Source organism: Oncorhynchus gorbuscha, unplaced genomic scaffold (genome assembly GCF_021184085.1).
Source record: "Oncorhynchus gorbuscha isolate QuinsamMale2020 ecotype Even-year unplaced genomic scaffold, OgorEven_v1.0 Un_scaffold_1796, whole genome shotgun sequence".
NCBI lineage: Eukaryota > Metazoa > Chordata > Actinopteri > Salmoniformes > Salmonidae > Oncorhynchus > Oncorhynchus gorbuscha.
In genome coordinates this window covers 33,838-61,352 of record NW_025746476.1, presented here as the reverse complement: position 1 = coordinate 61,352, position 27,515 = coordinate 33,838, and the positions used below count along the sequence as shown (strand labels likewise).

General features: G+C 48.3%; 1 protein-coding gene across 6 annotated transcripts in view; it reads right to left on the bottom strand.

The window, feature by feature from the left end:
• Positions 1-26,412, bottom strand: part of trak1a (trafficking protein, kinesin binding 1a) — a 62,531-nt gene extending 36,119 nt beyond the window's left edge. For 3 of the 6 annotated variants that reach the window (XM_046338218.1, XM_046338219.1, XM_046338226.1), the window contains exons 1-2: positions 11,161-11,266; positions 6,792-6,986 (exon numbers count right to left, since the gene is read on the bottom strand). In XM_046338218.1, the coding sequence (XP_046194174.1) occupies positions 6,792-6,986; positions 11,161-11,164 (199 nt within the window). In that variant the 5' untranslated portion in view covers positions 11,165-11,266. Of the gene's footprint in view, positions 1-2,829; positions 3,136-6,791; positions 6,987-11,160; positions 11,267-26,219 lie in introns of those variants that run through there. The other 3 variants (XM_046338225.1, XM_046338220.1, XM_046338221.1) reach the window with 3 other exon arrangements.
• Positions 26,413-27,515: the final 1,103 nt, after the last annotated feature.

The window sequence follows — 27,515 nt, the reverse complement described above, 5'->3', positions numbered from 1 at the left end:
GAGGAGGAGAGGGGTACTGTAGGAAGAGGGGAGGCTGGCAGAGTTTGGCTGGCAGCCTTCCCTCCCTGCTCCAGTGGGGAGATGTACATACATGGTCCATGCCCTCCTCACTGCTGAAGTGATCAATATTCTGAGCATCACCCAGGGCTGTGTCCCTGCCAGACTCCCAGCCATGTGATCATGGAGCTAGGCCCATCCAGGCAGCTCTGAGCCTGGCCAGGCTGTCCCTGGCCTTCTGGAGCCCTGGAGATGGTCTGGCATTAGCCCACTGAGCCGCCAGTCTCCACAGCACAGCCTCTTCATTATGAGCCCTCCAAACCTTCCATGTACTGTCTGCTTCATTATGAGCCCCAGTCTCCACAGCACAGCCTCCTCCAAACCTTCCATGTACTGTCTGCTTCATTATGAGCCCCAGTCTCCACAGCCAGTCTGCTTCATTATGAGCCCCAGTCTCCACAGCACAGCCTCCCCTCCAAACCTTCCATGTACTGTCTGCTTCATTATGAGCCCCAGTCTCCACAGCACATCCTCCCCTCCAAACCTGAGCCCCAGTCTCCACAGCACATCCTCCCCTCCAAACCTTCCATGTAGTCTCCACAGTCCTCCAAACCTTCCTGTACTGTCTGCTTCATTATGAGCCCCAGTCTCCACAGCACATCCTCCCCTCCAAACCTTCCCTCCAAAGCCCCTCTCCCATGCCTCCCCTCCAAACCTTCCATGTACTGTCTGCTTCATTATGAGCCCCAGTCTCCACAGCACATCCTCCCCTCCAAACCTTCCATGTACTGTCTGCTTCATTATGAGCCCCAGTCTCCACAGCACATCCTCCCCTCCAAACCTTCCATGTACTGTCTGCTTCATTATGAGCCCCAGTCTCCACAGCACAGTCTCCACAGCACATCCTCCCCTCCAAACCTTCCATGTACTGTCTGCTTCATTATGAGCCCCAAACCTTCCATGTACTGTCTGCTTCATTATGAGCCCCAGTCTCCACAGCACATCCTCCCCTCCAAACCTTCCATGTACTGTCTGCTTCATTATGAGCCCCAGTCTCCACAGCACAGCCTCCCCTCCAAACCTTCCATGTACTGTCTGCTTCATTATGAGCCCCAGTCTCCACAGCACAGCCTCCCCTCCAAACCTTCCATGTACTGTCTGCTTCATTATGAGCCCCCGTCAGCTCTGCTAGCGGTGGTTTGGCGTGATAATGAACGACAGGAAGGTTGGCTACACAAAGTCTCTGGGACCAGGCTAGTGGCTAGGCCATTCCTGGCTGACTGTCCAATCATGTTGTTGGATGAGATCTCTGGAGACGTGTGGATAGTTGGAAAGAGATATCCACAGTACAGCACTGCAGAGTGTTTATCAACCATGTGAATATAAAACCATGTCATTTAGACTTGTCCTAACTGTTGGAGTAGACCGGTAGTAGGGGAGGTGGACATTAAAATGTCAAGAGGCCCTCGCTATACAATCTACTGTAGTGAATGAGTCCTCAAACATCATATATAACATCATATATAAACAGCATTACCAAAGAGGTCTTATCCAACAGAACAGGCCTCTTGTCATTATATATGACCATCATCTATGGAAACATCTTCAGCCAAGGGTATAGGCCGCTGTTCTGTATATAGAGCCCCTGATCACGTTGGATGGCTCATTAAAGAATCAGGGGATACAGGGATAGCTGTAGTCTGCTTGGTGAAGCTGCTGTAAAACATTTCCATATTATATTGCTGTGTGATGCTATGTGCTGCTACTGTACAGGACTCAGATCTATAGGACTGTTGGCCCGACTGTACAGATCTATAGGACTGTTGGTCCGACTGTACAGATCTATAGGACTGTTGGTCCGACTGTACAGATCTATAGGACTGTTGGTCCGACTGTACAGATCTATAGGACTGTTGGTCCGACTGTACAGATCTATAGGACTGTTGGTCCGACTGTACAGATCTATAGGACTGTTGGTCTGACTGTACAGATCTATAGGACTGTTGGTCTGACTGTACAGATCTATAGGACTGTTGGTCTGACTGTACAGATCTATAGGACTGTTGGTCTGACTGTACAGATCTATAGGACTGTTGGTCTGACTGTACAGATCTATAGGACTGTTGGTCTGACTGTACAGATCTATAGGACTGTTGGTCTGACTGTACAGATCTATAGGACTGTTGGTCTGACTGTACAGATCTATAGGACTGTTGGTCTGACTGTACAGATCTATAGGACTGTTAGTCTGACTGTACAGATCTATAGGACTGCTATACATCCCTTTACTCCCAGTCACATACACACACAATGGCAGGGCAATACTAAAGCTCCATGGGTAGTCAGTGCGCTCTATGAAAAACCACCTTGTCATTCCCCTTCGTTGCTACATTTACATAGCAGCCTTGTTTTGTGGTGCCACAGTTTGTTGCTCCTAATTTACCCTGGTTACAATCAACAGAAGCTGATATCACATCCAACACAACAAAATGATAGTAAGAGAATTAGCTACAGCCTCGTCCTAAAGCCATGGCCTCCTTGGCTGAGGTAAACTTAGTTAAATGCACCTGTTATCAGACGGACCAGAGCAAAGTGAAGCAACACAGCAGCCCCTGGCTCAGTAGTTCCAGCATCATGTGAATGACGCAATACATACTGGAGCGAAGAGAGAGACTGGCAGATTTATACAGTCAATAGTATATAACCACCCTACCAGCAAAATCATCCCCTCTAGCCCTCCTCCCTGCCCCCCCCTCCCCTTTCCCACATATAGCCCCATTAACAACACAGTTAGATAACAGCTAGATGGATAACCGTCCCCATCAGGCTTACCATCTGTGCATTCCTCATAGTACCAGTCTAGCTCATAGTAATCCGCCTCCACAAATTTCTGCATACTCAGTCCCCTTCAGCTGAGAGGAGCACCACCATCTTCTCCTGTCCTGCTGCGGAGGTCACGAGAACACCTGCCCATCCTTTCATTACATACTCTGAGTTCTCTAGGAGTTTACCATGATGAGGAGACCACGTGGAACAGCACATTTTATCACTGGTACCAGAGCGGAAGGATGGGATGGAGAAGAGGAAAGAGAGAGAGATATTTCCCAAAAAGCAACGCAGCCCAAAACACAGTTATGCAGCAGGGATGTGTTGCTGCCTGGTGGTGAGTCAAGGTTGTATCACATATGGGGGAGGGGCCTGGGGAGGGCCACGAGCCAATGAGGAAGGGAAATGTCAGAGGCATGCTCCTCCTAGCAGCCTGCTTTTGTCCCTCCTCTCTCCTTGGCCCACCCTCCCCTTCTCCCAACAGTACATCCTTCTGTGAGGTTGCCATGGAGACAGGCTCCCTACTCCAGCACTGAGTAGCATCTGAATGCAGGCTAGTGTTGCTACTGCTGCTGCCTCGGTGACCAGCTCTCTGTTCATATCTGCCTGGTCTGGTACAACACCTCTACTACAGGGCAGGGAGTTCACCCTGCTGAATGATATTAAGAAATCATTCAATAGGTTTATAGTGGGGAATATAGTTCTCTCCCCCACACTGATTTACAGCAGGATAACATCAGATGCTTCTACTTCTTTAATAGCATGTCCCTTTGATAAAGGGCACACTGACTAATTCTAACACCACTTGACAGTCAGACAATCAAAAGGTCAGATGTCATTTAATAGACAGCCATTAATCAACCAATGAGGATGATTATTTCAGCGACTATAGAAACACTGCATCAACCTGCCTGCTGACTGATTCAACGGTGTATAATGCCATCAGTATTGCATCATATGGAGTGTAATGTGTTCGTGGTAGAAGATGCATCAGAGTAGGAGTGGCCTATCAGGGATCAGCTGACTAGCCAGAAGACCAATGAACCACCCTGCTGCCTATCCTCCTTGTGACATCACAATCACAGGTGACAAGACGGGAAATGACAAGACAAGTGACAAGAACGGAATTGACAAAACCAGATTGGTGATATACATCTCTACAGCCTAGTTGTGAATTTAATCAAGGAGTACAATATCTAAAACCATCTATAAAAGAATATCAGTTTGGGAACAAAGTCTTGTCTTGTGAGAACACTGGAGTCTATCCTCACGTCAGTATCAGTAACTATTTGAACCAACGCTGCAGGACTGTCATTGTAGTTCTACATCTGCGACAATGGAATCAGAGTATTAAAGTACCACAGCATCTGTTATTAAAGCATCCTACAGTGCCGTCTTTCAGACAACAGTACAGATACTGTATCAACACATACCTGCTGATTGATGCTGTTAAACTTCCTGAGCTCTACAGTATGACCTACATTCACAACAGATACTGTATCAACACATACCTGCTGATTGATGCTGTTAAACTTCCTGAGCTCTACAGTATGACCTACATTCACAACAGATACTGTATCAACACATACCTGCTGATTGATGCTGTTAAACTTCCTGAGCTCTACAGTATGACCTACATTCACAACAGATACTGTATCAACACATACCTGCTGATTGATGCTGTTAAACTTCCTGAGCTCTACAGTATGACCTACATTCACAACAGTACAGATACTGTATCAACACATACCTGCTGATTGATGCTGTTAAACTTCCTGAGCTCTACAGTATGACCTACATTCACAACAGTACAGATACTGTATCAACACATACCTGCTGATTGATGCTGTTAAACTTCCTGAGCTCTACAGTATGACCTACATTCACAACAGATACTGTATCAACACATACCTGCTGATTGATGCTGTTAAACTTCCTGAGCTCTACAGTATGACCTACATTCACAACAGATACTGTATCAACACATATCTGCTGATTGATGCTGTTAAACTTCCTGAGCTCTACAGTATGACCTACATTCACAACAGTACAGATACTGTATCAACACATATCTGCTGATTGATGCTGTTAAACTTCCTGAGCTCTACAGTATGACCTACATTCACAGCAGAACAGATACTGTATCAACACATACCTGCTGATTGATGCTGTTAAACTTCCTGAGCTCTACAGTATGACCTACATTCACAACAGTACAGATACTGTATCAACACCAACACATATCTGCTGATTGATGCTGTTAAACTTCCTGAGCTCTACAGTATGACCTACATTCACAACAGTACAGATACTGTATCAACACATACCTGCTGATTGATGCTGTTAAACTTCCTGAGCTCTACAGTATGACCTACATTCACAACAGATACTGTATCAACACATACCTGCTGATTGATGCTGTTAAACTTCCTGAGCTCTACAGTATGACCTACATTCACAACAGTACAGATACTGTATCAACACATACCTGCTGATTGATGCTGTTAAACTTCCTGAGCTCTACAGTATGACCTACATTCACAACAGATACTGTATCAACACATACCTGCTGATTGATGCTGTTAAACTTCCTGAGCTCTACAGTATGACCTACATTCACAACAGATACTGTATCAACACATACCTGCTGATTGATGCTGTTAAACTTCCTGAGCTCTACAGTATGACCTACATTCACAACAGTACAGATACTGTATCAACACATACCTGCTGATTGATGCTGTTAAACTTCCTGAGCTCTACAGTATGACCTACATTCACAACAGAATACTTATCAACACATACCTGCTGATTGATGCTGTTAAACTTCCTGACTACAGTATGACCTACATTTTAAGTCATTTAGCAGACGCTCTTATCCAGAGCGACTTACAAATTGGTGCAATCACCTTATGACATCCAGTGGGACAGTCACTTAACAATAGTGCATCTAAAACTTAGGGGGGGTGGGGTGAGAGGGATTACTTAACCTATCCTAGGTATTCCTTAAAGAGGTGGGGTTTCAGGTGTCTCCGGAAGGTGGTGATTGACTCCGCTGTCCTGGCGTCGTGAAGGCTGCTGATAACCAGTTGACATAAAGGTCATACACAAGGACAGATCAGAATGTGATCAGATCAGATCCTGAGTGGCAGAGGGGTCTAAGGCACTGGTATCGCAGTGCTAGAGGAGTCACTACAGACCCGGGTTCAATCCCAGGCTGTATCACAACCACCGCACAATTGGCCCAGCGTCGTCCGGGTTAGGGGAGGGTTTGGCCGGGGTAGGCCGTAATTGTAAATAACTATTTGTTCTTACCTGACTTGCCTGGTTAAATAAAGATAGAAAAAAACAAGAAGCCAGAGTTATCACACGCACACGGCCTTGTGTCTGTCCAGCCTCATGTTTGGTTGAGACACAGACAGACGTTAGGACAGACGTCTCCCACTGAGCTGATAGGACCAGCAGCCGAGCAGACTGGCACGTGGCGCTTCACCCACGGCTCAGCGGGTATGTTTGCTGTGTGAACCGGGCCCAGCTGTCTGTCGCTGACCCATATGGGCTCATGACCATATTAAAAGGACTGTCTCTACCTTTCATTCCCTTTGTCTCAACCTCTGTCTGTCTCTCTGTGTTTGTATCGCTCTGTCTGCCTGTATTTATCTCAGACTTCCTCAGTCTCATTACAGCACCAGAATCTCCGCTGTTAGTCTTCTACCCACATCACCCTCATTTTAAATCCTTGATATCGGCTCTAAACGGCACCATTTCCAAAAATACACTGTAATATGAGCTCAATCCAAGTATTAATGTCAAGGTTAAAGCGATGAACCAGTTGAATATGAAATGTGTAGCAGTGTAGAACAGATCACATAAAAGGGAGAATAGAAAGAGAAGTAACCAGCAGAGGGATTGTGGAAGTCTTCGCCCCCTTGTCTGAATCAGCTTAAAAATACAAACGCTGCGCTTACGGAAATACTTCAGAGTCTCCTCAATCTGCTCCACGTTGAGGTCCAGGTTGGTGTCGGGGGAGAGGAGAGGGGTGTGGAGCCAGTCATCGTGGTCATACCCGTAGATGGTGTCTGCTCGCAGCTTGTAGTGGGGCAACTGCTCCTCCAGCAGACTGATGATCTCCACCTCTGGAAGATCAGTACTGTTACACACATCTGTAGGAGGAGGAGAGGGGAAGAGGAGGAGAGGGAAGGGGTGGGGAGGAGATAGGAGACGGTGTGGAGGGGAGGAGGAGGACAGGGGAGGAGGAGGAGAGGGAAGGGGTGGGGAGAAGATAGGAGACGGTGTGGAGGGGAGGAGGAGGACAGGGGAGGAGGAGAGGGAAGGAGGAGGACAGGGGAGGAGGAGAGGGGAGGAGGAGGACAGGGGAGGAAGAGGGAGGGGGAGGAGGAGGACAGGGGAGGAAGAGAGGGGAGGAGGAGGACAGGGAAGGGGTGGGGAGGGAGAGGAGATAGGAGACGGTGTGGAGGAGGGGAGGAGGAGGAGGGGAGGAGGAGGAGGAGGGGAGGAGGGGAGGGGAGGAGGAGAGGGGGGAGGAGAGGGGAGGGGGAGGACAGGGGAGGAGGAGGGGAGGGGACAGGGAGGAGGGGAGGAAAAGAGGAGGACAGGGGAGGAGGAGAGGAAAGGAGGAGGACAGGGGAGGAGGAGGAGAGGGAAGGGGTGGGGAGGGAGAGGAGATGGTATGAGGGGAGGAGGAAAGGAGGAGGACAGGGGAGGAGGAGAGGAGATGGTATGAGGGGAGGAGAGGAGGAGGAAAGGAGGAGGACAGGGGAGGAGGAGGAGAGGGAAGGGGTGGGAGGGAGAGGAGATAGGAGACGGTGTGGAGGGGAGGAGGAGGAGAGGGGAGGAGGAGGACAGGAGGAGGACAGGGGAGGAGGAGGACAGGGGAGGAGGAGGACAGGGGAGGAGGAGAGGAAAGGAGGAGGACAGGGGAGGAGGGAGAGGAGATGGTATGAGGGGAGGAGGAAAGGAGGAGGACAGGGGAGGAGGAGAGGAGATGGTATGAGGGGAGGAGAGGGAGAGGGGAGGAGGAGGAGAGGAGATGGTATGAGGGGAGGAGAGGGAGAGGAAGAAGAAGGAAGAGAAGTGGAGAGGAAGAGACTAGAGGTTAGTTTTAGCCCGCTACAGTAGCAGGAGGTTATGTAAACAGGTGCCTGGTTGAAAAACACCAGAACAATGGCTGTTTATGTTTAAACTTCATCTAGAGCAGGGTTCCCCAACTGGTGGCCTGTGGCCAAACCAATATTGGGGAGGTGTTCTTAATGTTTTGCACACTCTGTATGTGATGGTATACAAATGTAAGCAAGGTTTGAAATGATATTGTTTTAGTGAAATGTTGTATCTGTTTGGGCTTCTTGTGGTCAATTTGTAGTCTACAGATGATTTGTAATTATGTTCTGAACCAAAAAAATGGTTCAGCGGCTGAATCTAGTTAATGATCCCTGATCTAGTGAGAACGACGACAACAGTCTTGCTCAAGACATACACATACCTTTCAAACAAAACATTTTAGCTCCTCAGTAGGCTATCCCTCTGAACAATCTGCTTTTCTAAACCATAATCAAACACAACGACCTCTGAACTATGGTCATACGTGATGATGTGTCATTGTATCTTGTTTACACATCAGAATCTTCGTAGCAGTCTGTTTACATAAAGGGAGTACAGCAAGAGCTACTGAAAGCAGCGTAGGAGGACATCTTGTGGCACATTGAGGAACTACAATCCTGCTGATGTCTATGTATCACAACAGTGCTACAGAACAACAAGATATGACAGTGATTTACAGAATAACAGATCCTGGAGCTGCTTTATGAAGAGGGCATACAGTATACTATATAAACAAGGAGAATCTGCATAAACCCACAGACTGGGGAACATATTGGCTTGGGAACTGGGAAGAAGCTCTCCTTTGAGATACTAGTTTGCGACAGTAAACTCTGTGCTTCACTGGAACATAGTGAAGTCATCTTACCAGCACTTCCTGCCATGGGATTTACTCCTTCCCTCAGCAGATCCAGATGTCCATCAGACTCCCATACAAAGACTGTTACAGCTCATCACTGTAAAACTCCTAGATAACTTCACCAGAATCACACACACTAAGAAGTGACTGAGTTGGGAATATGGAACGTCTCAGTTTATGTGAGCAGGCGTGTTTCCAATCCATTTGTTCAACAGCTGCGTTCATAAGGCCTGCATATCTGTGGTGGCGAAGCTCCATCAGACAATGGTGTCCCAGACAGCCAGGCCTTAATCCAGACAGAACGGGCTGGCAGGTTGCTGAGAGGCTAAACTGACTGACACTATGCTACTGGCTGTCTCCAGCAACACCTAGCAGCATTAGCAGACTACAGCAGGGGAGTCTGCCACAGAGTCACACACAGACTACAGCAGGGGAGTCTGCCACAGAGTCACACACAGACTACAGCAGGGGAGTCTGCCACAGAGTCACACACAGACTACAGCAGGGGAGTCTGCCACAGAGTCACACACAGACTACAGCAGGGGAGTCTGCCACAGAGTCACACACAGACTACAGCAGGGGAGTCTGCCACAGAGTCACACACAGACTACAGCAGGGGAGTCTGCCACAGAGTCACACACAGACTACAGCAGGGGAGTCTGCCACAGACAGTCACACACAGACTACAGCAGGGGAGTCTGCCACAGAGTCACACACAGACTACAGCAGGGGAGTCTGCCACAGAGTCACACACAGACTACAGCAGGGAGTCTGCCACAGAGTCACACACAGACTACAGCAGGGGAGTCTGCCACAGAGTCACACACAGACTACAGCAGGGGAGTCTGCCACAGAGTCACACACAGACTACAGCAGGGGAGTCTGCCACAGAGAGTCACACACAAACTACAGCAGGGGAGTCTGCCACAGAGTCACACACAGACTACAGCAGGGGAGTCTGCCACAGAGAGTCACACACAGACTACAGCAGGGGAGTCTGCCACAGAGTCACACACAGACTACAGCAGGGGAGTCTGCCACAGAGTCACACACAGACTACAGCAGGGGAGTCTGCCACAGAGTCACACACAGACTACAGCAGGGGAGTCTGCCACAGAGTCACACACAGACTACAGCAGGGGAGTCTGCCACAGAGTCACACACAGACTACAACAGGGGAGTCTGCCACAGACAGTCACACACAGACAACAACACGTTGGGGACACACTACTGTTATGGTCCATTTCCATCAAAAGTAGTAAAAACATACAAATTCATAGTTAACTCCTTAAATCCCATATTTCTGTTAAATAGAGCCGATTATAGGCCTCTTCTTCATATTCAGCTCAGATCTCCGAAGTGTAACTGGGACGACCAACTATACTCAGAGCTATAAAAAGCTCCTGAACAACAACAGCCAGGACATGCAAACCAAAATAACAACAATGGCTGGAAGTGTCACATGAATTGGATAAGGGCAGCCAGACATACTGTATATTCACAGGCATTAAACAGTCTCTACTATCCATCACAACATCATATTCACTGATACAGTATGACAACACCTGTGTCATGCCTTCTCTGTCGCCATGCAACAGCTGGAATGAAGGGATGTTGTATAAATGTTGTATGAAGGTTGCAGAGAGCCCCTGAGTGCTGACAGCTACTAGCTAGACCATTTGCTGTTGATTATTCCTGGACTGTATTTATAGTCAGATCTGTAAGGCCCTGGCACTCTGCTCTGCACCCGCTGGCCCACTGTCCTTCCTGTCCCCTCTACCTCTCTGGCTTTCACTTCAAATCCCCAGGCGACAGTACACTACTGTAGCACAGGGCCAATACAGGCAGAACCGACATCCAGCTACACAGAAAACTAGACCTCATGGTGACAAACAGACAGACAGGGTGCTAGAGAGACAGACATGGGGGCAGTACTACAAAGGGTGTCTAACTCTAGTCTAGTTCACGTTACTAGTCTTCATATCCAACCCCATCATGTTTACCCAAGAGATGACTGAAACAAATGACTGAACAATAATGTGTGTACTTGAATTCGATGTATTTTCACAATCTATACCAGTAAGATGATGTAAATCAGTTGGTGACCTACTGTCCTAGTACTCATTAAAAACCAGGCTATATAGTGTAATCATCCCCTTCACAAAAACATGCTGAGCAACCATGAATCATTTCCAGAGGAGAAATCATTCTTACTATTCCATAGAAATGGCAAGAAATCAGACATTAAGTAGAAAACTAAAATGTAAGTCCAAATAAAGTGAGGAATCTCAGTAGTTTTAAACACCAAACAAGCCCAAACCACCCCATAGATCCAACCCAAAGTCACGGTGCCCAGTACTCACTCATGGCTCCTCTGCCCCCTACTCCGTGTCCTCTCACCTCGACTTACATGTTCCGCTTCTCCAGGAAAGGGCAGGGCGAAGAGGAGGGACATAGAGATAGAAGGGAGGGAGGGACATAGAGATAGAAGGGAGGGAGGGAAGAGAGGGAGGGGGGGAAGAGAGAGAAGGGAGGGACATAGGGAGAGAAGGGAGGGAGGGGGGAAAGAGAGAGAAGGGAGGAAGAGAGAGAAGGGAGGAAGAGAGAGAAGGGAGGGACATAGAGATAGAAGGGAGGGAGGGGGAAGAGAGAGAAGGGAGGGAGGAAGAGAGAGAAGGGAGGGGAGAGAGAAGGGAAGAGAGAGAAGGGAGGGAGGAAGAGAGAGAAGGGAGGGACATAGGAGAGGGAGGGAGGAAGGGAGGGAGAAGAGAGAGAGGGAGGGAGGAGAGAGAGAAGGGAGGGACAAGAGAGAGAAGGGAGGGAGGAAGAGAGAGAAGGGAGGGAGGAAGAGAGAGAAGGGAGGGACATAGGAGAGAAGGGAGGGAGGGGGAGGAGAGAGAAGGGAGGGAGGAAGAGAGAGAAGGGAGGGACATAGAGAGAGAAGGGAGGGAGGGGGAAGAGAGAGAAGGGAGGGAAATAATAAAGAGTGAGAGGGAAGAAGAGAGGCAGTCGCAGGAAAGCGACCCCAGCTACTCTGTGTTACCATGCCTGGCATGCCACTGACGGTGGTCACATGGGGCCCTCAACCCCCACAACCTCCCCATACTGTAGCCAGCATGGCAGCACAGCCCCCCACCCCACCCCACCCAGCTGCCTAAACAGACTGTCAACTGGATTACTGTTGGCCCGGAGAGTGCAGTGGACTGGAACACTCATTGTCCTCTATGTTACCAGGCCTGGTCTCTTCCCAGAGCTGCAGGACCTCTCATACTACAGGCCGGTCTCTTCCCAGAGCTGCAGGATCTGGCATACACAGGCCCTCTTCCCAGAGCTGCTAAAGGACTGTCAACTGGATTACAGGTTGGTCTCCGAAGCAGTCCCAGAGCTGCAGGATCTCTATACTACAGGCCGGTCTCTTCCCAGAGCTGCAGGATCTCTCTATACTACAGGCCGGTCTCTTCCCAGAGCTGCAGGATCTCTCCATACTACAGGCCGGTCTCTTCCCAGAGCTGCAGGATCTCTCTATACTACAGGCCGGTCTCTTCCCAGAGCTGCAGGATCTCTCTATACTACAGGCCGGTCTCTTCCCAGAGCTGCAGGATCTCTCTATACTACAGGCCGGTCTCTTCCCACAGCTGCAGGATCTCTCTATACTACAGGCCGGTCTCTTCCCACAGCTGCAGGATCTCCATGAGTCTGACAAGTGAGACTAACTATAGGCAGGATGTACTGTAGTGCAGCTGGAAGCCAGCAGGGGAGAAGATGGCCTCCTCAGACAGGATAATATCCACCACAGATCATAACAGCAAAGATCAACTGTAGGCACTCTGGGAACTTTCCCTCTACAATAAGGAATGAAAAATGTCAAGTACAAATTCAGATTGTTAGCCAGAGCCCTATACACACACACAGAGCCCTATACACACACACAGAGCCCTATATACACACAGAGCCCTATACACACACAGAGCCCTATACACACACAGAGCCCTATACACACACACAGAGCCCTATATACACACACAGAGCCCTATATACACACACAGAGCCCTATACACACACACAGAGCCCTATACACACACACATACACACACACAGAGCCCTATACACACACACAGAGCCCTATACACACACACAGAGCCCTATACACACACAGAGCCCTATACACACACAGAGCCCTATACACACACAGAGCCCTATATACACACACAGAGCCCTATACACACACACAGAGCCCTATACACACACACAGAGCCCTATACACACACACAGAGCCCTGACACACACTCCAGAGCCCTATACACACACACAGAGCCCTATACACACACACAGAGCCCTATACACACACACAGAGCCCTATACACACACACAGAGCCCTATACACACACACAGAGCCCTATACACACACACAGAGCCCTATACACACACACAGAGCCCTATACACACACACAGAGCCCTATACACACACACAGAGCCCTATACACACACACAGAGCCCTATACACACACACAGAGCCCTATACACACACACAGAGCCCTATACACACACACAGAGCCCTATACACACACACAGAGCCCTATACACACACACAGAGCCCTATACACACACACAGAGCCCTATACACACACACAGAGCCCTATACACACACACAGAGCCCTATACACACACACAGAGCCCTATACACACACAGAGCCCTATACACACACAGAGCCCTATACACACACAGAGCCCTATACACACACAGAGCCCTATACACACACAGACCTGGCTGTACAGTATATCAAAACTGTTCAAATCATCTTGTGCCAAGCCACTACTAGCTGACCACGTTTCTCCAGGCTGCTGAACTTGGGAACTAGTGTTTAAAGCAGCTGTTTGACTACTGTAGTCACAATGTCAAGGTGGACAAATGTCCCATCCTCCAGCAGGCTGACCTGAAATAAGAGTTCAGTGGAGGAATGGGACCGTACTGTGTGTTACCTCAACACATCTCCATTAGGGGAACACTACTGTACTGTGTGTTACCTCAACACGTCTCCATTAGGGGAACACTACCGTACTGTGTGTTACCTCAACACATCTCCATTAGGGGAACACTACTGTACTGTGTGTTACCTCAACACATCTCCATTAGGGGAACACTACTGTACTGTGTGTTACCTCAACACGTCTCCATTAGGGGAACACTACCGTACTGTGTGTTACCTCAACACGTCTCCATTAGGGGAACACTACCGTACTGTGTGTTACCTCAACACGTCTCCATTAGGGGAACACTACCGTACTGTGTGTTACCTCAACACGTCTCCATTAGGGGAACACTACCGTACTGTGTGTTACCTCAACACGTCTCCATTAGGGGAACACTACCTGTACTGTGTGTTACCTCAACACATCTCCATTAGGGGAACACTACTGTACTGTGTGTTACCTCAACACATCTCCATTAGGGGAACACTACTGTACTGTGTGTTACCTCAACACATCTCCATTAGGGGAACACTACCGTACTGTGTGTTACCTCAACACATCTCCATTAGGGGAACACTACCGTACTGTGTGTTACCTCAACACATCTCCATTAGGGGAACACTACCGTACTGTGTGTTACCTCAACACATCTCCATTAGGGGAACACTACCGTACTGTGTGTTACCTCAACACATCTCCATTAGGGAACACTACCGTACTGTGTGTTACCTCAACACATCTCCATTATGGTTGGGGAACACTACCGTACTGTGTGTTACCTCAACACATCTCCTGTGGGAACACTACCGTACTGGCTGTGTTTACCTCAAGCCACATCTCCATTTGGGAACACTACCGTACTGTGTGTTACTCAACACATCCATTAAACCTGCCTGTTTAATCAAGCATCCATTTCACTTACATTACCCTGGCTGTTGTAATAAGCCCCCACATTACCCAGTGGTTGCTAAGCCCCCTCCATTACCCTGGCTATGGTTGTAATAAGCCATTTCCCTGGCTGTGGTTGTAATTCCCCCATTTGCTGCTATGGTTGTAATAAGCCCCCTCCATTTCCCTGGCTGTGGTTGTAGCCCCCTCCACTGGCTGTGGTTGTAATAAGCCCCCTCCATTTCCCTGGCTGTGGTTGTAATAAGCCCCCTCCATTTCCCTGGCTGTGGTTGTAATAAGCCCCCCTCCATTTCCCTGGCCTGGTTGTAATAAGCCCCCTCCATTTCCCTGGCTGTGGTTGTAATAAGCCCCCCATTTCCCATTTCCATTACCTGGCTATGGTTGTAATAATGCCCCCCCCCATTTCCCTGGCTATGGTTGTAATAATCCCCCTCCATTACCCTGGCTATGGTTGTAATAAGCCCTCCATTTCCCTGGCTGTGGTTGTAAGCCCCCCATTTCCCTGGCTGTGGTTGTAATAAGCCCCCCCATTTCCCTGGCTGTGGTTGTAATAAGCCCCTCCATTACCCTGGCTATGGTTGTAATAAGCCCCTCCATTACCCTGGCTATGGTTGTAATAAGCCCCTCCATTACCCTGGCTATGGTTGTAATAAGCCCCCTCCACTACCCTGGCTATGGTTGTAATAAGCCCCTCCATTTACCCTGGCTATGGTTGTAATAAGCCCCTCCATACCCTGGCTATGGTTGTAATAAGCCCCCTCCATTTCCCTGGCTATGGTTGTAATAATCCCCCCCCTCCATTACCCTGGCTATGGTTGTAATAAGCCCCCTCCATTACCCCTGGCTATGGTTGTAATAAGCCCCCCTCCTATGGTTGTAATAAGCCCCCCTGGCTATGGTTGTAATAAGCCCCTCCATTACCCTGGCTATGGTTGTAATAATCCCCCTCCACTACCCTGGCTATGGTTGTAATAAGCCCCCTCCATTACCCTGGCTATGGTTGTAATAATCCCCCTCCACTACCCTGGTTATGGTTGTAATAAGCCCCTCCACTACCCTGGCTATGGTTGTAATAATCCCCCTCCACTACCCTGGTTATGGTTGTAATAAGCCCCCTCCACTACCCTGGCTATGGTTGTAATAAGCCCCCTCCATTACCCTGGCTATGGTTGTAATAAGCCCCCCTATTTACCCTGGCTATGGTTGTAATAAGCCCCCTCCACTACACTGGCTATGGTTGGAATAAGCCCCCTCCATTACCCTATGGTTGGAATAAGCCCCCTATTTCCCTGGCTATGGTTGTAATAATCCCCCTCCACTACCCTGGCTATGGTTGTAATAAGCCCCCTCCACTACCCTGGCTATGGTTGGAATAAGCCCCCTCCATTACCCTGGCTATGGTTGTAATAAGCCCCTCCCTACACTGGCTATGGTTGGAATAAGCCCCTCACTACCCTGGCTATGGTTGTAATAAGCCCCCTCCACTACCCTGGCTATGGTTGTAATAAGCCCTCCCTACACTGGCATTACCCTGGCTATGGTTGTAATAAGCCCCCTCCACTACCCTGGCTATGGTTGTAATAAGCCCCCCCCTCCACTACCCTGGCTATGGTTGTAATAATCCCCCTCCACTACCCTGGTTATGGTTGTAATAAGCCCCCTCCACTACCCTGGCTATGGTTGTAATAAGCCCCCTCCACTACCCTGGCTATGGTTGTAATAATCCCCCTCCACTACCCTGGCTATGGTTGTAATAAGCCCCCTCCACTACCCTGGCTATGGTTGTAATAATCCCCCTCCACTACCCTGGCTATGGTTGTAATAATCCCCCTCCACTACCCTGGCTATGGTTGTAATAATCCCCCTCCACTACCCTGGCTATGGTTGTAATAATCCCCCTCCACTACCCTGGCTATGGTTGTAATAAGCCTCCTACATTACACTGGTTATGGTTGGAATTCATGTCGTCTTGCCAAGAGGCTGGGTCTGGCACAGATCCACCAGACAGATGACACTGCTCAACGGCTCCTGACGCCATGGCAACTGTGCTGTAGTGTGTCTTGGTCTGTCCCAGAGGAAAAGCAGAACTTGGTGAACAGTGCAGGGCCAGGCTATGAGTCAGTCTCAGTCCATTCCATTCAGCTGGCCTGACCACTGCTCACTGGACTAATGGAAAAGCTCTGGCTGATTCCAACTGTTTTGTCTATCCACAAACTGTTCCCATGGATACATCAGGCTGTGGGAATATCTGTGGCGTGTGGCTAAAACTGCATATCTGACAGGAAGAGAAGCCGAACAATCTCCGCTAACCCGGAACTAAAAGTCTTGTGTAACTGGTCAGCTGCTATGTTACCGTAGTCTGCCCACGAGAGATTATAGCAACAATGGCATGTGGACACACGGACACTGACAGACTTCATGACAAACAAAGTCCACCAAGCCAGAAATCAACACTCACACAGCCCCCTGACATGAACTTTGGGTTCAGTTCACATGGCAAATTGTAATATTTAAAGTATCTTAAGTCCAACACTACGATATAGCATCCGTTATCCGTTAACTACTAACAGTACTGCATATATGTGTTAATGACTTCAACTTCCTGTCTATATCTTGTGGGCAGTAATATAGTAGCAGTATTTGCATGATATTTTTACCTCAGTGTGCATCTCAATAAGACATATCTGTATCAATAAAATAGCCTTCTACTGACATTACTGGAGAAGATTACAATTGGATACACATGTTGAACAAAATTCATATTTTCCCATATTTTCCCAATGGGAAAAGGATGCACACTGGTGTGATGCATCATCCTGCATGATATTGTTGAGCTTGATTAGCTAATATCACGAATGTTATTTTGAGAACAGCACAAGATGAGCCCTAAACATTGTAAACATCCCATGACCTTTAGTAACATAATCATGTGATGTGCTTATTTATGTCTGTCTTTGAAAGATGTCTCTCGGAGAAAAGATCATGTTTTGCCACAAGACGTAGTTACAGTACATTTCCTCTGTTCACTACAACCTTACTGAACCCAACCTACCACAGTCTGGGTACCTACTGTAGTTACAGTACATCTCCTCTGTTCACTACAACCTTACTGAACCCAACCTACCACAGTCTGGGTACCCACTGTAGTTACAGTACATCTCTGTTCACTACAACCTTACTGAACCCAACCTACCACAGTCTGGGTACCTACTGTAGTTACAGTACATCTCTGTTCACTACAACCTTACTGAACCCAACCTACCACAGTCTGGGTACCTACTGTAGTTACAGTACATCTCCTCTGTTCACTACAACCTTACTGAACCCAACCTACCACAGTCTGGGTACCTACTGTAGTTACAGTACATCTCTGTTCACTACAACCTTACTGAACCCAACCTACCACAGTCTGGGTACCTACTGTAGAACAACCTACCACAGTCTGGGTACCTACTGTAGTTACAGTACATCTCTGTTCACTACAACCTTACTGAACCCAACCTACCACAGTCTGGGTACCTACTGTAGTTACAGTACATCTCTGTTCACTACAACCTTACTGAACCCAACCTACCACAGTCTGGGTACCTACTGTAGTTACAGTACATCTCCTCTGTTCACTACAACCTTACTGAACCCAACCTACCACAGTCTGGGTACCTACTGTAGTTACAGTACATCTCCTCTGTTCACTACAACCTTACTGAACCCAACCTACCACAGTCTGGGTACCTACTGTAGTTACAGTACATCTCCTCTGTTCACTACAACCTTACTGAACCCAACCTACCACAGTCTGGGTACCTACTGTAGTTACAGTACATCTCCTCTGTTCACTACAACCTTACTGAACCCAACCTACCACAGTCTGGGTACCTACTGTAGTTACAGTACATCTCCTCTGTTCACTACAACCTTACTGAACCCAACCTACCACAGTCTGGGTACCACAGTCTGGGTACCACAACGGTAGTTACAGTACATCTCCTCTGTTCACTACAACCTTACTGAACCCAACCTACCACAGTCTGGGTACCTACTGTAGTTACAGTACATCTCCTCTGTTCACTACAACCTTACTGAACCCAACCTACCACAGTCTGGGTACCTACTGTAGTTACAGTACATCTCCTCTGTTCACTACAACCTTACTGAACCCAACCTACCACAGTCTGGGTACCTACTGTAGTTACAGTACATCTCCTCTGTTCACTACAACCTTACTGAACCCAACCTACCACAGTCTGGGTACCTACTGTAGTTACAGTACATCTCCTCTGTTCACTACAACCTTACTGAACCCAACCTACCACAGTCTGGGTACCTACTGTAGTTACAGTACATCTCCTCTGTTCACTACAACCTTACTGAACCCAACCTACCACAGTCTGGGTACCTACTGTAGTTACAGTACATCTCTGTTCACTACAACCTTACTGAACCCAACCTACCACAGTCTGGGTACCTACTGTAGTTACAGTACATCTCCTCTGTTCACTACAACCTTACTGAACCCAACCTACCACAGTCTGGGTACCTACTGTAGTTACAGTACATCTCCTCTGTTCACTACAACCTTACTGAACCCAACCTACCACAGTCTGGGTACCTACTGTAGTTACAGTACATCTCCTCTGTTCACTACAACCTTACTGAACCCAACCTACCACAGTCTGGGTACCTACTGTAGTTACAGTACATCTCTGTTCACTACAACCTTACTGAACCCAACCTACCACAGTCTGGGTACCTACTGTAGTTACAGTACATCTCCTCTGTTCACTACAACCTTACTGAACCCAACCTACCACAGTCTGGGTACCTACTGTAGTTACAGTACATCTCCTCTGTTCACTACAACCTTACTGAACCCAACCTACCACAGTCTGGGTACCTACTGTAGTTACAGTACATCTCCTCTGTTCACTACAACCTTACTGAACCCAACCTACCACAGTCTGGGTACCTACTGTAGTTACAGTACATCTCTCCTCTGTTCACTACAACCTTACTGAACCCAACCTACCACAGTCTGGGTACCTACTGTAGTTACAGTACATCTCTGTTCACTACAACCTTACTGAACCCAACCTACCACAGTCTGGGTACCCACTGTAGTTACAGTACATCTCTGTTCACTACAACCTTACTGAACCCAACCTACCACAGTCTGGGTACCCACTGTAGTTACAGTACATCTCCTCTGTTCACTACAACCTTACTGAACCCAACCTACCACAGTCTGGGTACCCACTGTAGTTACAGTACATCTCTGTTCACTACAACCTTACTGAACCCAACCTACCACAGTCTGGGTACCCACTGTAGTTACAGTACATCTCTGTTCACTACAACCTTACTGAACCCAACCTACCACAGTCTGGGTATGTACTACATCGCCCAGCAGCATGATATCGGCCTAGTTAGTCTCCGATGCCCTGGTTTTACTCAGGAGATGGAAGCCTGAGACAGAGGCTAAAACAGTCTAATGAATGGATATTAACCCCGTGTGTGGTTCGTCACCAAACCCCATTCATGTTACTTAATACTCTACATCACCACACTGAAGCATGGCAAATCCACGGCTCCTATGGCAACCACTGGGACACATGGGGAGCAGGGAAACGGTTGTGGAGGCTTCAGAACGGACTGAGGGTGAATCCCAAATGGAACCATGTGGGACACAGTGGGAGAGACGGGTTTGGGAGTGAACACAGGAGGGTTCAGGAACATCCACTGGCGTATGTTGCTATTACAACCGGAAGAATACAGCACTGTACCAATAAATTAAATCAGCATGGTATGAAACTAACTAAAAAGAGACAGAATTATAGGACGTAAGATTATTTTTGGATAAGCCTTACTACAATAAAAGGGAATATAATCCACCTTGTAGTGAATCCCTGTCTAGAAAACAAATTAAAAACGTCCATCTCCTCAGATAATCAACTGGCCTGGCGTTGAGACTGTCTGTCTGATGAGGAACAGAACAACGGAAGGGATAGTTACCCTTCGATGCTGATCTTGGGTCAGTTTTGTATTTTCCCAAATAATGGTTAAGGTTAGGATTGGGGGAAGGGAAGTTGATCCTAGATCTGTACCTAGGGGAAACTTCAGAACAATGCTAGGACACTACCCCCACCAGGGGGCAGCACTGAACCACAGCAGCACAGCTCTCAGTCCTTTAATGCCATTGAGCTGCTTCCTGTACTCATAGTAAAGGGTCCAACCCCAGAAAAGAGACTACATGTTGCCATTCATTCATCAGCATAGAGGTAAAGGGCACAACAGACGTTTCATTGTGGGTAACTCAAAGCTGCTTCCAACAGTTTGGGGAAGTTGCAGTCAGTGTCACTGCCATACACTGCAGTCTGTATGTATGTATGTCAGCTTGGCTGTCTTCAGCTGAAATACAGATTTGTACAATTTTATTTCACCTTTATTTAACCAGTTAGGCTAGTTGAGAACAAGTTCTCATTTGCAACTGCGACCTGGCCAAGATAAAGCAAAGCAGTGCGACAAAAACAACACTGAGTTACACATGGAATAAACAAACATACAGTCAATAACACAGTAGAAAAACCTATATCCTACCTCATTTGCACATGCTGTATAAGAGAGGTAAGGCAATAAATAGGCCGTAGTGGTGATGGAATTACAATATAGCAATTAAACACTGGAATGGTAGGATGTGCAGAAGATGCTATGTACAGGTGCAGTGATCTGTGAGCTGCTCTGGCAGCTGGTGCTTAAAGCTAGTGAGGGAAGTAAGAGTCTCCAGCTTCAGTGATTTTTGCAGTTCGTTCCAGTCATTGGCAGCAGAGAACTGGAAGGAGAGGAAGCCAAAGGAAGTGTTGGCTTTGGGGGTGACCAGTGAGATATACCTGCTGGAGCGCATGCTATGGGGGCTGCTATGGTGACCAGTGAGCTGAGATAAGGCGGGGCTTTACCTAGCAAAGACTCGTAGATGACCTGGAGCCAGTGGGTTTGGCGACGAGTATGAAGCAAGGGCCAGCCAACGAGAGCATACAGGTCGCAGTGATGGGTAGTATATGGGGCTTTGGTGACATAACAGAGGGCACTGTGATAGACTACATCCAATTTGTTGGTAGAGTGTTGGAGGCTATTTTGTAAATGACATCGCCAAAGTCGAGATCGGTAGGATGGTCAGTTTTACGAGGGTATGTTTGGCAGCATGAGTGAAGGATGCTTTGTTGCGAAATAGGAAGCCGATTCTAGATTTAATTTTGGATTGGAGATGTTTAATGTGAGTCTGGAAGGAGAGTTTACAGTATAACCAGACACCTAGGTATTTGTAGTTGTCCACATATTCTAAGTCAGAGTAGTGATGCTGGACGGTCGGGCAGGTGTGGGCAGCGATTGGTTGGAGAGCATACATTTAGTTTTACTTGAATTTAAGAGCAGTTGGAGGCCACAGAAGGAGAGTTGTATGGCATTGAAGCTCGTCTGGAGGTTAGTTAATAACAGTGTCCAAAGAAGGGCCAGAGTATACAGAATGGTGTCATCTTCATAGAGGTGAATCAGAGAATCACCAGAAGCAAGAACAACATCATTGATGTATACAGAGAAAAGAGTCGGCCCAAGGATTGAACCCTGTGGCACCCCCATAGAGACTGTCAGAGATCCAGACAACAGGCCCTCCGATTTGACATACTGAACTCTGAGAACTAGTTGGTGAACCAAGCATGGCAATCATTTGAGAAACCAAGGTTGTGGAGTCTGCCAATAAGAATATTGTGATCGACCTGGCTAAGGCTTTCGACTCTGTCAATGAATACGGCTGCACAGTAATGTCTCTTATCGATGGCGGTTATGATATCGTTTAGGACCTTGAGCGTGGCTGAGGTGCACCCATGACCAGCTCTGAAACCCGATTGCATAGCGGAGAAATTATGGTGAGATTCGAAATGGTCGGTAATCTGTTTGTTAACTTGACTTTCAAAGACCTTAGAAAGGCAGGGTAGGATAGATATAGGTCTGTAACAGTTTGGGTCTTTAGTGTCTCCCCCTTTGAAGAGGGGGATGACCGCGGCAGCTTTCAAATCTATGGGAATCTCAGACGATACGAAAGAGAGGTTGAACAGGCTAGTAATAGGGGTTGCAATCATTTTGGCAGATAATTTTAGAGAGGGTCCAGATTGTCTAGCCCGGCTGATTTGTAGGGGTCCAGATTTTGTAGCTCTTTCAGAACATCAGCTATCTGGATTTGGGTGAGTTTGTAAATGGAAACAAAAAATCTGTGTGCTCATTGAACAAGTGTTAGATACAGCATAGCACCTCCTGTTTGACTCCGTTTCAAAGTGTTTCTTCTCTACTGAACAGGACCCAGCAGAATGATGAGAAATGCAGTCCCACTGCCCCCTGGGAATTTGTTGAGTGAACACTGAGGGTGTGTCCCAAATACCACACTATTCAATGTACTTCTTTTCATCAAGGCCCATATGCCTCTGGTCAATAGGGAATAGGGTGCCATTTGGGATTCACACTGAGCAAACAGCATAATCTGGTCCCCTAACTGGCCTCATGACAGGAAGTGACAGGTCATAATAGAGTTCGGTTTCTCATTCTCACCACATCTCCCTCACTACGGCCCGTTAAGCAGCCCCTTCCCCCAGCATTTCCTGGGTTACAGCCTAGTCCCAAATAACATCCTATTATCTATATAGTGCACTACTTCTGACCCTATGGACCCTGGTCAAAAGTAGTGCACTATAAAGGGAATAGGATGCCATTTGTGACGGAGACCCTCTAACTCCCTCCTGAGATGTGTTTGAATCAATAAGAATGTCATTTTAAAGTACTCAGCAGAAGCCACAATAATGCAGCCGTACGTTAGATGAAACTGTCATCACAGTGAATTGTGACATTCATTTCCCCATGGGCTTTGTTTGTCAGGTTGCCAATACTGGTACTGTTCAACAGAAATGCTCATGAAACACCACCCAGAGCATATGATTTTTCCCACTGTGATCCTAAAATTCAATGGTTCTACATGTAGTTCTATGATTTGACAAAGCTAGGCCATAACAAAGTGAGATGGGTACAGGTACATAGTAAGGCGCAGGAGTATGGTGTGGTTGGGTTTGTTGTGGTGAACAAGCGGATCTCTCCAGTGACTCGGACAGATGTGTTGCGTGGGTTCGTTCCCCTGATACCCACACAAAGGGACTGCTGGGTTCGTTCCCCTGGTACCCACACAAAGGGACTGCTGGGTTCGTTCCGCTGGTACCCACACAAAGGGACTGCTGGGTTCGTTCCCCTGGTACCCACACAAAGGGACTGCTGGGTTCGTTCCCCTGGTACCCACACAAAGGGACTGCTGGGTTCGTTCCCCTGATACCCACAAAGGGACTGCTGGGTTCGTTCCCCTGGTACCCACACAAAGGGACTGCTGGGTTCGTTCCCCTGGTACCCACACAAAGGGACTGCTGGGTTCGTTCCCCTGGTACCCACACAAAGGGACTGCTGGGTTCGTTCCCCTGATACCCACACAAAGGGACTGCTGTACCCACACAAAGGGACTTCGTTCCCCTGGTACCCACACAAAGGGACTGCTGGGTTCGTTCCCCTGGTACCCACACAAAGGGACTGCTGGGTTGTTCCCTGGTACCCACACAAAGGGACTGCTGGGTTCGCTCCCCTGGTACCCACACAAAGGGACTGCTGGGTTCGTTCCCCTGGTACCCACACAAAGGGACTGCTGGGTTCGTTCCCCTGGTACCCACACAAAGGGACTGCTGGGTTCGTTCCCCTGGTACCCACACAAAGGGACTGCTGGGTTCGTTCCCCTGGTACCCACACAAAGGGACTGCTGGGTTCGTTCCCCTGGTACCCACACAAAGGGACTGCTGGGTTCGTTCCCCTGGTACCCACACAAAGGGACTGCTGGGTTCGTTCCCCTGGTACCCACACAAAGGGACTGCTGGGTTCGTTCCCCTGGTACCCACACAAAGGGACTGCTGGGTTCGTTCCCCTGGTACCCACACAAAGGGACTGCTGGGTTCGTTCCCCTGGTACCCACACAAAGGGACTGCTGGGTTCGTTCCCCTGGTACCCACACAAAGGGACTGCTGGGTTCGTTCCCCTGGTACCCACACAAAGGGACTGCTGGGTTCGTTCCCCTGATACCCACAAAGGGACTGCTGGGTTCATTCCCCTGATACCCACAAAGGGACTGCTGGGTTCGTTCCCCTGGTACCCACACAAAGGGACTGCTGGGTTCGTTCCCCTGGTACCCACACAAAGGGACTGCTGGTTCATGTAGGTTCATGCTCTACAACATCCGCAGAATACGACCCTGCCTCACACAGGAAGCGGCGCAGGTCCTAATCCAGGCACTTGTCATCTCCCGTCTGGATTACTGCAACTCGCTGTTGGCTGGGCTCCCTGCCTGTGCCATTAAACCCCTACAACTCATCCAGAACGCCGCAGCCCGTCTGGTGTTCAACCTTCCCAAGTTCTCTCACGTCACCCCGCTCCTCCGCTCTCTCCACTGGCTTCCAGTTGAAGCTCGCATCCGCTACAAGACCATGGTGCTTGCCTACGGAGCTGTGAGGGGAACGGCACCTCAGTACCTCCAGGCTCTGATCAGGCCCTACACCCAAACAAGGGCACTGCGTTCATCCACCTCTGGCCTGCTCGCCTCCCTACCACTGAGGAAGTACAGTTCCCGCTCAGCCCAGTCAAAACTGTTCGCTGCTCTGGCCCCCCAATGGTGGAACAAACTCCCTCACGACGCCAGGACAGCGGAGTCAATCACCACCTTCCGGAGACACCTGAAACCCCACCTCTTTAAGGAATACCTAGGATAGGATAAGTAATCCTTCTCACCCTCCCCCCCTAAGATTTAGATGCACTATTGTAAAGTGACTGTTCCACTGGATGTCATAAGGTGAATGCACCAATTTGTAAGTCGCTCTGGATAAGAGCGTCTGCTAAATGACTTAAATGTAAAATGTAATGTAAATGTTCCCCTGGTACCCACACAAAGGGACTGCTGGGTTGGTTCCCCGATACCCACACAAAGGGACTGCTGGGTTGCATTGCTCTGCTCAGTGAAGCGCTGTGCTCTGCGAGGCTGTGCTATCTGCTGGGCACGATCCCTGCCAGTCCCCTGGGACTGAAACACTGACGCCACAATTTTATTCTTACATCTTGAGAAGCCACTTTTCATTTCTATTCACAGACAGAAGCATTGAGAGGGTTTACATTCACTTGTTTACCTTCCAGCTGCATTATACCTGTCAATAGCAGGCTTCAGTGTAACGGATACTGCCCTCTCTCTCACTCTCGCTCTTCCTGCAGTGTAGTTTATCCAGACCATACATCCCAAATGGAACCCTATTCCCTATATAGTGCACTACTTTTGACCAGGGCCCTATGCCATCAGTGAAATCCATAAACAATGCAGTGGAGGCTGTTTATGTCTTTCAGTTACACTGAATTCAAGACAAGTCAGAGCCATTTTCTGTCAATCAGAATTGGATTTAGTCTCCTACTGTCAGGGCTGTGCTGCACGTACCAGTGATGGTCCCGGCATCTCTGTAGACGGTGGTGATGTCATCGGGGGGCGCGACCTCACTCACATACTGCTCTTCGCGGGGGCCGTGCACGCTGGGGTAGTCTGGCTGTGGATTGGAGGTTTCCCTGTGGGGAGGGGTGGAGGTGGAGGCAGAGGTGTTGTGGTGTGAAGCTGCGGTGTCCAGCTTGCTGGATGAGATTCACAGGAGAGCAGTATGTGCCATGGGCAGGGCCAGCAGCGGGCAGAGGGCGTCAGGTGGAGGGAGAGAAGCAGCAGCGCTATACACCCTGGACCACACCGCACCCGACTACACCACCACCTGACTACACCACCACCACCTGACTACACCACCACCACCTGACTACACCACCACCACCTGACTACACCACCACCAGACCAGATCACTTCCTGTAGACGGAACCTGGGAGGAGAGAAGAGAAACATGAATTGGGTTGCCAGGCAAATTCAAAAGACCCACAGGACAGACGTTTAAATAATCAATAGGAAAGCAGGTCAGGTCACAGCAGGTCACTGTATCCCCTGGTTCAGGAGGGAAAATAACCAGCCTCTATTGTGGCTCTGTTCAGAAACTACCTCTCAGTTGGAGGAACTTCATGTATATAAACAAGAGCCTAGGAGTTAGGGCCTATAGGGGCTAGGAGTTATGGACTAGGGCTTGTTTATGGAACAGGGCCATGTAAGATGGGTAGCAGTCAGCAGGATGTACTATGGGAGCGGTGTAGGAAGGAAGGACCCGTTTTACACTCAGAACATACATGTTGGTGGGCCTCAACTTTCTCTTTTACTGTCTGGTACTTGCAGAAGTCCGTTTGAGTATTTATAGCCCTATCAAACCACCTGAGAGACTGGTAAGATATATCAACAACAGAAAAAGTGTTGATGTCCTTTTCACACTTCAGAAGAAGTTACAAGACTGATATTAAGCTGTGAGAATGTCAAGATAAAGTGAGACAGTAAAATCAAATAAAAAACTATTTCTATTCATCTTAGGATGCAGTGATGCAGAGAAGATTTTCAACCTCCCTGTCCCAGTTTTGCTAGTACTGAGAAACAGAACATCAACAGTGTGAAATGAGAAAATTCTTCATGAAATGTAGGAAATGATTATAAACTTAAAGCCACGTTGTGAAGGTAACATGTCTGTTGGTCTTAAGGCGTCAGCATGCTTCAGTTGGGCTGGTAGCTAGCCGCCACATCTAAGATGTTAGGTTCAGTATTTCTCAATAAAAAAATGTGCATGAAAACTAGTCGTCTCTCGTTGAACGACAACATATA